Raw genomic sequence first — 15,376 nt, 5'->3', positions numbered from 1 at the left:
TAGTCAAAAAAGGGAAAAAAAAAAAAAAACAGAAGGGAAAAAAAAAAAGGAACAGTTTCCCAGAACTGTTTCTGGAAATCCGTCAGTGCCCCCGTGTGTCGGAGCGGGGCTGGCGAGGAGGGCTCTGTGCAGAGCCCGCGCATGGCAAGGGCAGGCCGGTTTGCAGGTGTCCAAAGCAGGACAGCGGGTGGGGCGGGCCGGGGGATCGCGCTGTCCCCTCCCAGAGGGGGCTGTGAAGCGAGCGAGCCGTGGCAAACGCTCTGCGGCAAAACATTTTCAAGGACAATCGTGTCCCACAGGGGCAGATTCGCCGCGATGCCCCAAATTCGGTGTGTGAGAGAGGGAAATACCCAGAAACCGCTGAAGAGCCGAGGGTCAGTGTGCGGGCCGGCAGGAGGGCGAGGGCGGCTGCAGAGGCAGCCCCGGTTTCTGCATTTGTCTCTAAAGCGTTTCGTATCCCCAGAGACGGCGGCCGCCCAGCGCAGGGCTGGATTAGGCGAATCCTGTTCTGGCGACGGGTTTTTAAAGCAGATTAGGGGGAAATGGAGAGAGCTGCGTGTTGTTGCAGAGGCGTTCGCCTCCCTCCGGCCGGCCCCGGCTCTGCGCATCCTTTTCTCCCGCAGCAGCAGCACCGGGGGCAGCAGCACCCCACGGCCCGGGGCGCCGCACTCACAAGGGGCTGCTGCTGCTGCTGCATCGCTTCTGACGCACTGCACGGACCCGCTGGGTTCCAATGGGCCCCGACAGGCGCCGAGCTGCCCCACAGCCGGGCGGCGGGGGGGCTGTCCGGGAGCCTCACCCGGGCCCCAGGGCTGCAGTGCTTTGGTGTGTTTATGATCTATTTTATATTTGATCTAATTTTCACTCTGTGTCACCCCGTTCTCTACGCCTCACGGCCCCGTCCCCCCCCTGCAGGCATCCCTCCCTACTCGGGGCGGGGCCGGACGCCGCTGTTTGGATTTAAACGTAGCAGCGGGAGGGGGCGGGCTCGGCCGGTGCTTCCCGGCTCCTGGCTCCCGGCTGCGGCTCCGCCATGGTGGTACCGGCGCGGCGCGTTAAGACGGAGTACATGAAGCGCTTCAAGGAGCCCAAGTGGGAATCGTGCGGCGCCTGCTACCTGGAGCTGCTGCACTACCGCCTCAGCCGCCGGCTCCTGGAGCAGGCGCACCGGCCCTGGCTCTGGGACGGCTGGGAGCAGGACAGCGGCAGCGGCGGCGGCAGCACCGCCGGCTCCCCCTCGCCGCCGGGCGCCGGCAGCCCCGCGAACGCAAAGGAGGAGGAGGAGGCGGCAGTGGGAGCGGGAGCGGCGGCGCCGAGCGAGGCGGGACGGGCCAGCCCCGGTAGGGAGCGCGGCGGTGGCGGAAGGGGGGGACCCGTGTGCCCGGGGCGGCCCCAGCCCCCTCCCCGTGCTGCCCTGCCCTTCTCCGGGGGGGTCGGCACTGACGGCTCTGCCCGGGCCGCCCCGCCGCGGCTTGGGGCCGGTCCCCGATGCCGGGGTGACCGTGCGGGGCAGCCGGCCCGTCCTACCCGCCCCCAGGACACGGCCCGGGGGTGGCAGGGCCCAGCAGCCGCCTCCAGCCGGGTCCTGGCTGGGCCTGCGGAGAAGCCGCGGCTGCGGCGTCGGAGGTGTCGCTTTAAAGAGCCGAGTGGTGGCAACTCTCATCCTGAGTCACAGCCACTTATGTAAACTGTTGCCATGGGAGCCGAGCATCTCTGCAATTATATAAGCGGGTTCTCCGGCAAAAGCAGCGGCAGGTTGGACTGTGTGCCAGTGGCTGGCTGTTAATGCAATTGCTTTCCTGGACCTGCACACGCAATCTGTCTCTGCTGAACGCCTGGTTCATAATGCCCCCTGAGGTTTGATCTTGGGTGCGCAGCTGAGTGGGGTCAACTAAGTAGCCTGAGCAGGTGCTGAGCTGGTAACAGTTTGTTCTCTTCTAGCGCAGAGTAATTCCCGTCTGTTGTCTCATGGCCTAAGAGAGTGGTTAGGCAGATATTAACATGGTCAAGCTTCTCAAGCTGGTGGTTTTTTTTAACCATTAGATACAGTTTCTTACCTTTAGTGAAAGAATACTGTATCTGACAGCCAGTGATTGGTGGTTTGAAATGCCTTTTGAATCAGCTGTCTCCCTGTGGTACAGTAGCAGGGAAAATCCTTGAGAACTGTTCAGTTAAGCCTCATGCTCCCTGATTGTTGTTGTTGTGGTGTGTGGGTTTTTTTTTCTTCTCTCCCTGGAGTTAGATGTGCTTGTCTGGAGTGGGGAAACAAATCTGATCCAGTGCCCTTTGGGACCTGAGCTTTCCAGAATGATATGTGTTCTAAGATTCAAGACTAAACTGCATTCATTGACCTTAAGAATTCCACATTATACAAAAGCTTTAGCTTCTGTTCCAAAGGCTTGGTGTTTCAGGGCATACTAGTGATGTGGGTCCTGCAGTCAGCTGGGTGGGCCTGTGCTACCCTGGTCTCACATGGGGGGCACACAGCTGCTGGGGTAACACATTCCACCTCCCAAAGCTGTTGTCCTCATTTCAGTTGGGATAATTTTGTGCCTGGTAGCTGGTACAGTGCTGTGTGTTGGATTCAGTATGAGAATAACACTGATAACACAGCTGATGTTTTTGCTCAGCACTGCTTACCCTAAATCAAGGATTTCTCAGTTTCCCATGCTCTGGCAGCCAGCAGGTGCACCAGAAGCTGTGAGGAAGCACAGCCAGGACAGCTGACCCAAATGGCCAAAGGGGTATTCCATAGCCAGAGCGTCCTGCCCAGTGCATAAACTGGGTGGAGTTGCCCAGGAGCCATTGACTGTGCATCACTGGTTTCTCTTGGGTTTTATTATTCCCTTTTCATTACTATTATTATATTTCACTTAATTTCAATTATTGAGCTGTTCTTATCTCAACCCATGAGTTTTTCTGATTCTTTTTCCATCCCCCTGTAGAAGGAGGGAGTGTGTGGCTATGTGATGCTTCATTGCTGCCTGAGGTTGAACCACAAGAGCTGTGCAGTGATGGAAGCACCCCAGCTCACCAGTATGAAACAGAGTATTAGTGGGCCTAGTTTTGCTTCCCTCAATCAGGCCTTGAGGAAGCTAGACTGGGAGCATGTGTGGAAGAGCTCCACAGTATTTCAGTGAGAAGAACTAAGGAATTGCAAAAGATTAGGGAGTGGTTGCATGGGTGATGCTCTCTAAAGGCTTGGCTTTTAGTGAGAGGAGGTGGAAGCTGTTGAAGCTGCACTCAGAACCTGGCATTGCCAGCTTTTCTGATGCATTTTGAATACGTACAAGCCTGGGGCAGTTGTTGTAGGGACCTGAATTTATTTTCATTCTTGTTGAGCCTATGGCTAGAGTACATAAACCTGCTACAATCTAATGGCACTGGCATTGCCAAGGCTAGAGACTGAAGCCCAGGATGCTCTGCTCACTCATTATCCTGCTGCTTGATTCCTTCCCTGACTCCTCCCTAGGGAAAGGTCCAGCTGGAGTTACTTGGTAGTCTGGTTCTGGTTGGGATTTGGCAGGGAACAGCAGCTGGCTAGCTGTGTTTGTGGTCAGTGATGGTGCAGTGACTCTCCAGTGCATCCAGTTGTGTTCTCAGTCCTGCAGCAGTGGCAAAGGGACTGTGGAGCTCCAGTGGCCTGCCAGGCTGCAGGGTTCTGGCCAACTGTGCTTCTGTAACTGATACACCTTTGCCATGGATGCTGTAAGGGAATGCCTAAGGTTTTGCCAGGTCCTTGCTATTTTATAGTGGGAGAAAAATCTGTAATTCACATTCACTTTTTTGCCAAATGACTTAGAATAAACATTTCTTAACTTCTGTGAGTATTTAAGAGCTTTGCTAAGTCTCTAGCAGAAGGACTGAAAACAACTCTGGTGAGGCAGCTGGATTTAGTGGATATTTATTGTATCCTAATGCACATATAAGGAGGTGACCCATTTAGTATTGGACAATCATAAGGATACATTTTTCTTCTGCTTAGTGGCTGGCTAATTAAGGCTTGTGGAAGAGATCACATAGAAACTACCACTCTGAAGCTTCTACTATTAAACTGCCTTTTTTTTTCCTTTACTCTGAAAGAACTTAATTACACTGAAGTGCTGTGGGGGTAGCTGAGTGTGCTCATGTTGATGACATCTTTTGTCTTCTGAATCTGACATCCACCCACATGCTGGAACATCCTAGCTGTTACCTGGCTACTGCTGCTTCCTGCTGTTTTGTGGGGAATCTGATTTCTGCCTGAGTGCTATTGACAGTTCTTGTTGTCAATACGGCAACAAGCTGGTCAGCACTAATGTTGTTTAATATCCGAGGTAAACACAATTCATAATGGCATGTGCTGCCCTGGTTTCCTCTTTCCTCTCATTGAAATGAGCCTATGCGTGTTTGTAAAGGTTGTGAATGCTGCTGGTGTGTGAAGAGGAGGTGGATGTAGGCAGCCTGGCTTTAATGTTCAGCGGTGTTGGTCTGAAGCACTGCCAGTGTGAACCCCTGGGGCAGCACGTGGCACAAAGGTGCTTTGTCCCTTTTGTGCTGAAGCTAGGGCTGAGTGATGCCAAGGTGTGCTCAGAGGCAACTTTGGGTTAATTCCTTCTGGACCTCCACTTGTGGCAGCTGTTTGTGGGATTGTTCTGTGGAATATGCCCAGGCACAGATGTGCTTTAAACATAATCCCACAAATCTTGACCTAAATGAACTGGTGTAGTTGTGGTGTAGACACATCCTCAAAGCTGTCAACAGAACCCAGTGGGCTGGTAAGTAGAAGACAGAAGCTCTTGGCAGCAGTGCTGCTGTCAGACCTGTTGATTGTGAAATGACACTGCTGCACACACATGCAGGATGAAGGCATCTTTCAATCCTCATTGCCATTTTGCCTTCAGCATTTTTGTGCAGTGGTCTTAAGTGACAGCAGTGACAAGCCGCCATTGAAGGAGTTGCCTCAAAAGTATTTGGAAAGCGACTGATGTGGATTAGTGGAACTAAACAGAAGATCCAGTTTCAAACTTGTTTCCTGATCTTGTCTGTCATCATGTTGCAGGGGCATTTGCTGGCCCATGTATGTGGGAAGAAGCAGTTTGTGGTGGGGGAAGAAGGCAAGGGCATCAATTCAGGGGTTTACAGTACTGTTATTTAAAGTTGCTCCCAATTTTTTTCCTTTGGAAACAAGCTTTGCTATCAAGCCAATCCAGTAATTACTTTCCAAACTGCTGCAAATGAAGCTTGCATGAATCTAATCAGCTCTGAGCTGCTGTGTGGCTGCTAGCTCCATTATTGCCTCACACAAGAGCTGCCTTGAAGAAATTATGTTGCAATCTGTTTGATCTGTAGTTACTTACTTTCTACCCAGCTGTAGTTCGTTGATACCCACAACAAACCCCCAGGGTTATATGGCTCCTTCAAGAGGAGCAGGAGACCTGCCCCATTGGGGAGGTGTCGGTACAAAAGCAGGAGAATTGCAGTTCTGCCTGCAGCAGTGCAAGCACCAAGTGCCTCTCCTGGTGCTGAGGTATTGCTGTAAGGAGCCAGCATCTCAATGCAGAGATAACACTGCTGAGCCTGTGACCTGGCCCGTGGGGCTGATCAGAAGGCTGTTGATATCTGCAGTAAGTCATGAGGGCCTTTGCAATGGGGGTCCCGTGTGGCAGAGCTGTGTGAGACAGCAGCTCCCCTGGGCTCTTCCCGCCTGCGCCAGGAGCGGAGCTGTTACACAAGCGGGGGATGCAGCGGGCTTTAAGTGACCTCTTCTGGGCAGGAGCTTCCAGCTGCCGTGTTGGGTGGGCCGGTTCTGCCTGTTAAGCACTTAATCCCCTCCTGCTGTCCATCCAGTGTGCTCTGCTTAGCATCCATGATGCAGTTTTAAACGTTTCTAGCTTTTCCCCTCTCCTGTCTAATCCCTGTCATGCTGCAAGCAGTTCTGAGTTTCCTGTGTCTGCTGGAGCTGATGCTCTGTATGGGAAGGCGATGGGTAGGAGTTGCTGGTGCCTGGACTTCCTCCTGAACAGCTGGGTCTAAGTCCTGCTTCAACTGCTGCTCTTCTGACTTCATGTGAAAAGTGATGCCCAAGATAATAGCCTGGATATAAACTGTAGTTCAAAATAAAAGGCTAAAATAACTGTTAGACATCTTGTGCCTTCACCTGCTGAGTTCAGTGTAAATGGCACTGTAGCAGTGGGTTCATGGAAAGCCCTGCTCTAATAGCAGGTGCTCATAAGTGCTACAGTGCACTCTGGCATATAGCATTGACTGTAAGGCTGTGCACAGGACTCTGTGTGCCATTTACCCATATGCTTTTATTGCTATTTTGGGACAAGCTGGCTCAATCATTTCTGGACCAGCTGGAGCTGTATCCTGGTGAGTAGCATCCCCAGGCATGGCTGTTGCCTTGTTTTTTTAAAGCTGAACTATCCATGTAATTGCAGTGCCCCCACTTTCCTGTATTTTTAAGTCTCTAAATGCCACTTCTGCTGTTTATGAAGTCAGTGTTGCTCCATCCCCCTTTGCAGAGAAGGAAGATGACATTTTCCCTTGAATGGAGGATGGAACAGCTTTCCAAAAGGAAAAGCAGTCTTGTTGCAGAATTGACAGCAATATGTTCCCTTTCAGAGTTTAATTTTCTCAAAAGAGTGCTTCCTTCTGATAATGGACCTAGGCAGTCCCTCCTTTGGAGTGGCTGTGCAGGGAGCTGCTCAGATAATATTTTGTAAGGGAATCACTCTGTGCTGCCTAGCTCTGTTTGCAGCCATGATCAATGAGCTGCCTTGTTTCAGAGTGAAGCTGTGTGTCCCAGAGCACAGGGAAAACAAGCATAACAAGTCTAATACTGCACTGAGCTCACTGCTGCTGTCTTTTACCAGCCTTGTCTATAGTAAATGAAACTATACCCAGCCAATATCTAGGTATGTAAAATTCATCTAGCCATTACTCTCAATGTGCCACTACTTTGGCCTTGACTAATTTATTTTTGGTTGTTTTGTGATGTCATTCAACTAAGCTCTCAACAAATACAGCTGTAAATAATTTAACAATGCTGGCCACTCTTTACCAAATACTGAGCTGCACTGCAGTATCAGCTGTGGATGAATGCTCACCTGCACATCTTGGAAGATGGTTATAGGCAAGCCTGAACAGGGCCCAGCACCAGGGCCTCTGTGCTGCCAAGCAGCACTGTGCTGGACAGGCTAACAGCTAGCAAGGGAGCATAAGGCTTGCCTTAGGGAAATTCTGGGGCATGGAACAAGCCTTGGTATCTTTACCGTGCAAATGTGAAGTGAGTGCTAGAGTAAATGGATGCTTAATCAGTGTGCCAGGCAGGTAACTTCTATTTCATCAGAACTGGATGGATACAGAACTGACATTAAAGCAGTGTCAGATTGGGCATGCACCTGCTTGAAATCACAGCAATTATCAGGAGTGGTTGCTATTATGTCATAGGATTGGCAAGCCCTCCTGCTTTAAATGATGAAAGCACTTGGGTAAAAACACACTACTTGTCTGTGGTCAACATGTCACTATGTGAGCAAGCCCTAAACCAGAACTCCTCCCTATGACAGTGAAGGAATTCCTTCTGTCCATACCAGAGTATGCTGGTGATGGCTGAATGTGCTGAGACTTGAAACAGAGGTGGTGTGGAGCTGGTCCCCACCAGAAGCAAAAATAAACCAGCAAGTTTGGTGTGTTTGTCAGCAGAGTTTAGTGATCACTGTGTGAGCCTAGCAGAAGACAGCATCTAATGATCAGACTTGAAAGGAATTGGTTACTAGTGGACTCCTATACTCTTAGGTGAATAAAAGGCACGTGTCTTGTAGGTGATCACACACTATGGGACAAGAAGATTGGCTCTTATGGAACAGTTGTTCCTCTGTGATTTTATTAATTAATATTTTATATAATGCTGATTCAGTCTTCAGTGATGATCTAAAACTGCAGTGATTCAGCCTTTAAATTCTTTCTCACAAACCCTACTTTCCATACCAGTGCTTGGAGGACTATTGCTGGCCCCTTGCTATGGAAGGCTTAAATGTGTGGGACAAAGGAGCCTTGGGGAGTAATGTCTGCAAAGTGTGGCACTTTATAAATGTACTACATAATTCACAGATCAGGTAGCAAAGGTGATGTCTACTACTTTGTGGGGTCTTGCTTCATACTCTCCTCTCCTTCCTAAGCAGGAAACCATAACAGAGATAGATGTATAAACAGAGCTTGAAAATGAATCACTTTTTTCAGAGGAAGCTGATAATATGAAGGATTTAATATTGCACACAGTCTTCATCTCTGACTGGCTAGCAGCATCTATGTGGCATTCAGCGCTCCATCTGTTTGCTGTCTGAGAGATGCAAGGATGAAACAGTCTTTAAGTTCCTCCTGGGGCTGTTGGTTTTCTGTAACCTCACCAGTGAAAGGCATTTTTTAAGTATGGGAAAGCTGCATTGTAGTCACTAAAGAAAGAATGAAGACATTTAAGCAAGGTATATGTCTGTTGCTAAGGGAGCAATGACTTCTCGAATTTCTAAAAAAAGCACAGCTTCAGTGATGTATTGAGAGGCTGTGCAAATCAGACATTAATATGTTGTCATTGGGAGCTTAAAGCATAACTTTTTTTTCTTCTCCAGAGAAAGAGAAAGAAAAAGAAGATCAAGAAAAGCAGGAGAAGGAAGAGCAAGAGAAAACTGTAGAACATACTTCTGTAAAGGAAGCAGACAAAACCAGCCGTACAGGACGACGTCCAAGTCGAAGTGCCTTGTCCAGTCGGAACGATCGAAAATCAGCCAAAAGTCCCCAAAGGACAGATGCACCAAAGGAGAATAAACATCCATTTGCTCTGTATGGGTGGGGAGAAAGACAGACAGATACTGGGAGCCAGAAAACTCACAATGTCTGTGCTTCTGCTTCAGTGAATGAAGTAAGTAAGAGTTTCTGTTTCATGAAAAGGCAGTGACTCCTTAGTGCCTACAGATGTCTTAATAGCTGGGTAAAACCTCTCAGGGGTCCCTTTATTTGAATATATGGAGATTCCAGCAGTAGGTTCTAGCAGTCTTGAGATGTCCAAATAAGAGCTCTTTACTGTTGGTTTGGAAGCTTCCCAGGTTTAACTAACACTTGCAATTTCTAATTAACACTGCCTGTCCTGTTTGTGGCTGTTACAGTGTTACCAGCAAAACTGACTGTTCTAGAAGTATTCTGAACTTCACGAGAACGGGAGAAGAGCAGGCAGTTAGCACCAGGCACCCCACAGCAGGCAAGCAGGCAAATAAACACATAAAGTCCTTGAGCTGTGAAAGAGAGACTTTTGCTGGGGCACTTCCTAGACTAGGAGCCTCACTGAGATGGTATGAGTGCTTTTCTGTGAAGATGTCTTGTCTAGCAGCCTGGTTTGGTGGCTTGCCAGTAGGAAATGTTGCTTGCAGCAGAATGGTCTATCAGATGGCTGATGGATTACAGGGCTGGTGTAAATATTACCAAAATAGCACAAATTAAATTCATGTGGCATGGACAGCACCAGGATTCTGCTGTACTGGGGCTCTGTTTCCTAGCTTAGAAACAGCAAGGCAGTGTTTTAACTAATCCATTTCTTTCTTCTCTATAACTCTCCTAGGCTGGTAAAACACAAATCATTAATGTATCCCTGCCAGTGTCTTACCCATATCCAGATGGAGCTGGCCTTTGATGGGTTGTTTTGGAAGGGATTTGAAGCCCAAGCTTTTCCTTCCTGGACAGCTCAAACCTTTGGGCAAAAGGAAGAACTTGGGCCTTACAGCTTTGGAAAGAAGCTGCCTTTCCTGATAATGGACACTAATGCTAAATTGATAGACTTTGGTCAGTGCTCAAAATAGTTGACTGGTGCTTTATGTTGAAACCTAAAAGAGGTGTAAGCCTGACACGAGCAGAATTATTTGTATTTTATCTTAGACATCTAATATTTTTTTATACTAGAAACAGTAATGGAACACCTCAGCTTGGGTCTTGAGCTTGGACTGAACAGGCAGAACATTTCTGAAACACTCTCATTTATGCAGTGTTTTGTCACTGAGGGTGTTTCTTTATGTAGGAACCAACTACTTATTGCCTGCTGAGGTTACTTTTTCGTGCATGTTTGAAAGGTGTTACTTACCCCTTACTGAGATGGGAGATGGATGCACACAAACATAGAAACTGGCTCTTCATATTAAATTTTGGGGGAAATATGATAATTTATTAATATAAAAATGTACATAATTGTGTTCAGCACTTTGTTCAAAATTAAGATCTTTAGTCTCTAAGGGATCCCTAGGGTTTGGTCTTACTTATATGGCTTAGGGATATTAGGTTTAAGAGATGCTTAGGCATATTGAGGACTGTTTTTAAATGATACAAACAGAGAATTGAAGTTTTTAGAATTTATCTGATTAAGACTATGAAACATTCAAGATTTTTACAATCATTTAATAGTTGGAAGCGTGAAAGATAATGCAGAACAGAATTTAAAGCACTTCTCATGGAAAAAAAGGAAATCTATGTTCAGTTAATGGTACAAATTAGAGAAGAAAATATAACCTTGCTCACAATCCCTGTTCCTTCAGGATGGGGTCTGGGACAAATAAAAAGTGATCCTTGTCATTCCTGAGGGCTTCCTAGGCTGTTCCCCTTCCATAATACTAACTCTGGTCTTTTAGATTCACGAGTCTGCCCTGCGAGCAAAGAACAGGAGGCAAGTGGAGAAAAGGAAGCTTTCTCAGAGGCGAGTGCGGTCAGCAGAGGCAGAAAACACCTGGCGAGCAAAGCCCTCCCCAGCAGACAACCCCTGGATGACAGAGTACATGAGATGCTACTCAGCAAGAGCTCTCTGAACCTGGATTCCCTTAGGCATCCTCAGAAGAAGTCACGCATATCAGGACACTGGTGCAAGGAACCAAACCACTTATGCAAGGTTTTTATAGGGAGTTTCCAGCTGTTAAAGTATTTGTTACAATGTTTTTATCTTGGCTACCTACCTCACAGTGGGGTGTATCCTTGGAGCCATAACATTTGAAGAGGCTTTTAGATATAACTACCCAAACTTTTAAACAATTCCCCTTTTGGGAATTTTTCTAATGCTTCAGTCGGTTTGTTTTGAGGGTGGGAGGGGAAACCTTAACATACAGGGAGTCAAAGCAAAGTCACTTTTTTGATGATCATGGTTACAAATAATCTGTTTTCCCTTATTTAAAGTTCAAGTCATGGGGAGATGGTATTGGGGAAAGACTTTAAAGGAGTGATGGAGGTGCCTTTGTATTTATAAAACTATTTAACAGTTTTACGACAATAAGCATATGAAGACAGGCAGCAGGAAGCCAGTGTGTCTGGTAACTAGCACTAATAAATGTAGATGCTTTAGGCAGGCAAATACCAAGTATTGTCTGTACACAGAAACTTTTAAGACAACAACAAAAAACCCCAAACAAAACCAACCTTGTTTGATTAGTGAATCAGCTGATGCTAACTTTTATCACTGTTTCTAAGGTCATTAGAATAAACCACTCATTTTCAGGGCAAGAAACAGCTACAGGATCATTTTGCTGTAGCTGTTCCTGTTGTACCAAATAACTAATGTAGACAATCATTATCTGATAGCTGCCACTCAATAAGCAGTTACTTGTTCTACAAATATAGAGCTGTACCACTGTACTAACCTTGTGGTCACACTTAGTCTGTACTTAATCATGTAAATGCATTTATTGAAGGAGAGGGCTGGCTCCTTTCTGGTGAGGTCTATTTTTAACACTTCAGAGTATCTATTATGCTCAGTGAGGGTCAGAGTGCAATATGCATTCTTCTTGGAGGTATTGTACAGGTATATTGTAAAAGGGTTTAAACTTGAAAATTGTACTGATAAAACTTGTAGATGATGTCCTGAGAAACTTGCTGCCTCTTGAAATTGGTGCAGAACCCCTCACTTATGGGGGGATGGGGAAGGGGGTAAGGGCTAGGGAAAGGAGGGGTGTATCCTTTAGTAAACAAGAACATATAATGAAGTTTGAACTTTTTTTTTTTGTAGGTCCTACTTCTACATAGTAAGACAGTCATTGTGATTTCCTTGGTGGTATTGTTTCCCTCAGGTGGCTGTAAATTATCTTTTTTTCAGTTTGCTAACTATGCTTTAGGCAAATGATTGCTGTAGTTGTGAGCTTTGAAGTTTTGTTCAGATGTTTTGTGTGTTAGTTACTTATGTTGGTTATCTCAGTTTAATTGTTTTGAAGCTTGTGTTTTACAGGCTGGACACATTCCCACAGAAAGCATACTTGCACTTCTAGAGCAGAAACCTGCACTAGTTTTAGCTTCATTCCACAATCTCAGTGATTAAGGAGGACTCTGGAGTTACTATTGCAACAGAGCATGCTTAGTGAAAAGTCTGATTGTGTTCCTGAAGAAAGCAATTGTGCAAAGGGTCCAAGCACTGCTGCCTCCTAGTGTCTTGCATCACTAAAAGTTTCATTACTCACAATTTTGATTTTGTTAAATTAAATCCTAGAATCCATGAAACTATAAACTGTTTTTTGTTTAACCTGCCTTTTAAGCACAAAGCTATAAAAATACAGACCACTCTTGTTGAAGGCTACCTATTTAAGATCTTACAGCTTTTAAGTCTGGGAAAGCACAGCATGATTAAGAATGTTTTATAGGCAGCAAAATCCCTGTAGGGGATTTTGACTGCTAAGTAAACCATAGGCTAGAATTTCCTGAAACTTTAGAACAGTGCCCAAAACTGGGGAAAACTACTCCAGAGAATGCCTTTATTCCATATGAGATCCTTTTAATTTCCTTTCATGCTGTGTTTTCCTCTTTAAGTAACTGCTGTAAATATGCTTAGCTTGTTTCTGATGCTGTTGCAGTTCCAGAAGCCACCCAAGCTTTACACAACAGTGTCAAGGCACCAACTCAGTAGTGTTTAACAGCCTTATTCAATAAAAACTTGCCTGTTCCTGTTGCCCACACACTTTGTAGGCTTTATGTAACCACAGCAGATGGATTGTGCCCTCAGTGCATTTTGTCACATTCAACAGTTTCCTTGACTGTGTAGGGCAGGACTCATCTTGCCATGCTTTTGAAGATAGCTTCTACAGTTCTCTCCTCCCACAGGGAATGGAAGAGCCAGGATGACTCTGTGCCTGCCTTAAGTACTTGTGTTTGGATAAGATGTATCTCCCATTAGGTGTTGGTGTTTTCAATAATTATAGGAGGCCTGAGTGTCTTCTGCCTTGGATACTGAGAACTAAAAGCATCTCCAAAAGGCCTGTTCAGGTCTTCAAATCAGAATTTTCAACAGCATCAGGGCTGCTGTGTACTGAGGAAATTGTCTAGTCCTAAAATCCTTGTCTGGTCAAGAACTGTTCTCCACAAAGATGACTTACTAAAAAACAGCAGATAAGGTCTTGTGAGTTGTTGTTGTGCTTTTTCAAATGGTCTGTAGCCAAAACTATCCTGGGTGCTATGTTAGTACTATCTGGGTTTAAGTAACACAATACCTGAAGTGAGGGGTAAATCATTCTGCAGATCAGGTAGCCTTCCTGCATTTGGGTATTAATTGACTATAAAGCTACCATTTTGCTTAGACTATTTGAAGTAGTGTAGTTCTGATCACTGCAAGCTCTGTGTGAAGTATTTGGTCTGGAAAACTGCTGGTGCTTTGATGTTAACAAATGAAAAGCCAATTGCATTGTCAAGCAGGACTTTCCAGATGTGAAAGCTTTATGTGTATTCCATAGATTCCTACAGGAGGTGGCAATTTGCTTCAAATTGGACTCACTGAAAAGTAGAAAACCTAGTGAATGTCTCCCTATCAATTAAGGAATTTCTAAACATTGTCTTGCATGGACTCTTGAATCTAGCAAAGTGGTGAACACTTCTCACTCCTGTTTTAGAAATAAAACTTTTTGGTAAGAACACAGTAAATACTCAATTGTCCAAAGTTTTCATTAAAATGACTGTTTATTCCTTTGTTTCTGGAAGTACTTAGCTAAAAGTGAAGCAAGAGTTTTACAATGTGTAATGCTGCAGTTTAACTATAGTGTTGTGAAGATAGTGTTTACAGTGTAAAATGTTACCATGAAAACTGCATAAGAATGTCCTGTAAAATACAGTAGCATGCCTGTTCAGTCACTGCTGTCACATCTTTGCAACTATGAAATACAGACTTTTTCACAGGAAGCTGAGATAGTAGTCAAGGTGATAGCTAAACTTAGAGAGCCAACCTTAACAAAACTGAGGAACAGTTTCTGGTATGAATTTTATCCAGGTAGCACATGCAAATTTAAATTGAATTTTTAACACATAGGGAAGTGTATCTGTTCTCATTTTTTATGGTATAATGTAGTGCCACTAAACTATAAAGGCCTCTCTGACTTTTTTTTTTTACTGTGACAGGGACCAAATGCTAGCAATCTGAGGGCCTAATGTATGGTAACCTGGATGTTCCAGTTTCTTTTCCAGCTCAGTTAGTGCACTCAGCAGCAAAGCCATAAATGGAGCCTGACTCAACACCTTGACAAGTAACCCCATGAAATTAGGGGTACAAGTGAATGGGAAGCTGCCTCAGCTATTGTTAGCACTGAATTCACTTTAAAAACAATAGGGAAATACCATCTAAGCTTGAAGCAATATGTGTTTTTTAAAGTTTTTAAACAGTATTTGTTTTTAATGCTTCTGTATTGTCTATTTTAGTAGTGTAGTGTCAACTTGTACATGTGAATAAAATCGGTGACACAAAGTGCCTGGACTGCTTGTACTGTGCTTTTTGGGATCTCAGATTTTTGATTTTTTTTTTCTCCTTACAAGGTACTTTAGTCCCTGCATGCAAACTGTGGCTTCTGCTTGTCCCAGATATTCTCTCCTGGAATGTAAGTGACAGGCTTCTGTAATGAATAAGGTTGGCTATGAAGTTATATTACAGTTACCATTCCAGCCTCTTATGTTCCTCCTGTAACTCTCCCAGAGATTCTTAACATCCTTTCCCAACCTGAATCACTGTTTTCCCCTTACTATGATAAGAAAAAACCCCAGCTGTACTAGCTATCTTAAATGCTATGCCTTTGAGAATATAAATGTAAAGGTTTGGAGGAAAACCACAGCTTCCTGTTTTCTCTCTGTTATCCTATGGACAGGTATACTCATGCCAACAGGAAAAATTAAGCTTTTAAAACCTGGATACACTGAAGTTCTCTATGCCATGGGTTCTTCAAGAAATGAATGAGACTATTTTTACTAAGAATTTACAATGTATTTCTTGAGATTTTTATAGTGTCAATTCTTCCAGCATATAAAAATGAGGTGTACAGACTAATCAGGCTTTTCTATGGCATTGGCTTTTTATAGGTCTTAAGGGAACTCATGAGCCAAACTGCAATACCTATTTGAATACAAA

General features: G+C 45.3%; 1 protein-coding gene across 1 annotated transcript; it reads left to right on the top strand.

Annotated features, from left to right (window-relative positions):
- The first annotated feature begins 989 nt into the window (after window positions 1-989).
- CCSAP (centriole, cilia and spindle associated protein) lies at window positions 990-14,723 on the top strand. Its single transcript, XM_064708536.1, has 3 exons — window positions 990-1,340; window positions 8,613-8,902; window positions 10,653-14,723. The coding sequence occupies exons 1-3, from the start codon at window positions 1,034-1,036 to the stop codon at window positions 10,824-10,826; spliced, it is 771 nt and encodes a 256-aa protein (XP_064564606.1). The 5' UTR covers window positions 990-1,033; the 3' UTR covers window positions 10,827-14,723.
- Window positions 14,724-15,376: the final 653 nt, after the last annotated feature.

Source organism: Zonotrichia leucophrys, chromosome 3, assembly GCF_028769735.1.
Source record: "Zonotrichia leucophrys gambelii isolate GWCS_2022_RI chromosome 3, RI_Zleu_2.0, whole genome shotgun sequence".
NCBI classification, from domain to species: Eukaryota; Metazoa; Chordata; class Aves; order Passeriformes; family Passerellidae; genus Zonotrichia; species Zonotrichia leucophrys.
Note: the sequence above shows the minus strand (reverse complement) of the source record. Positions and strands in the feature narration are given on the sequence as shown.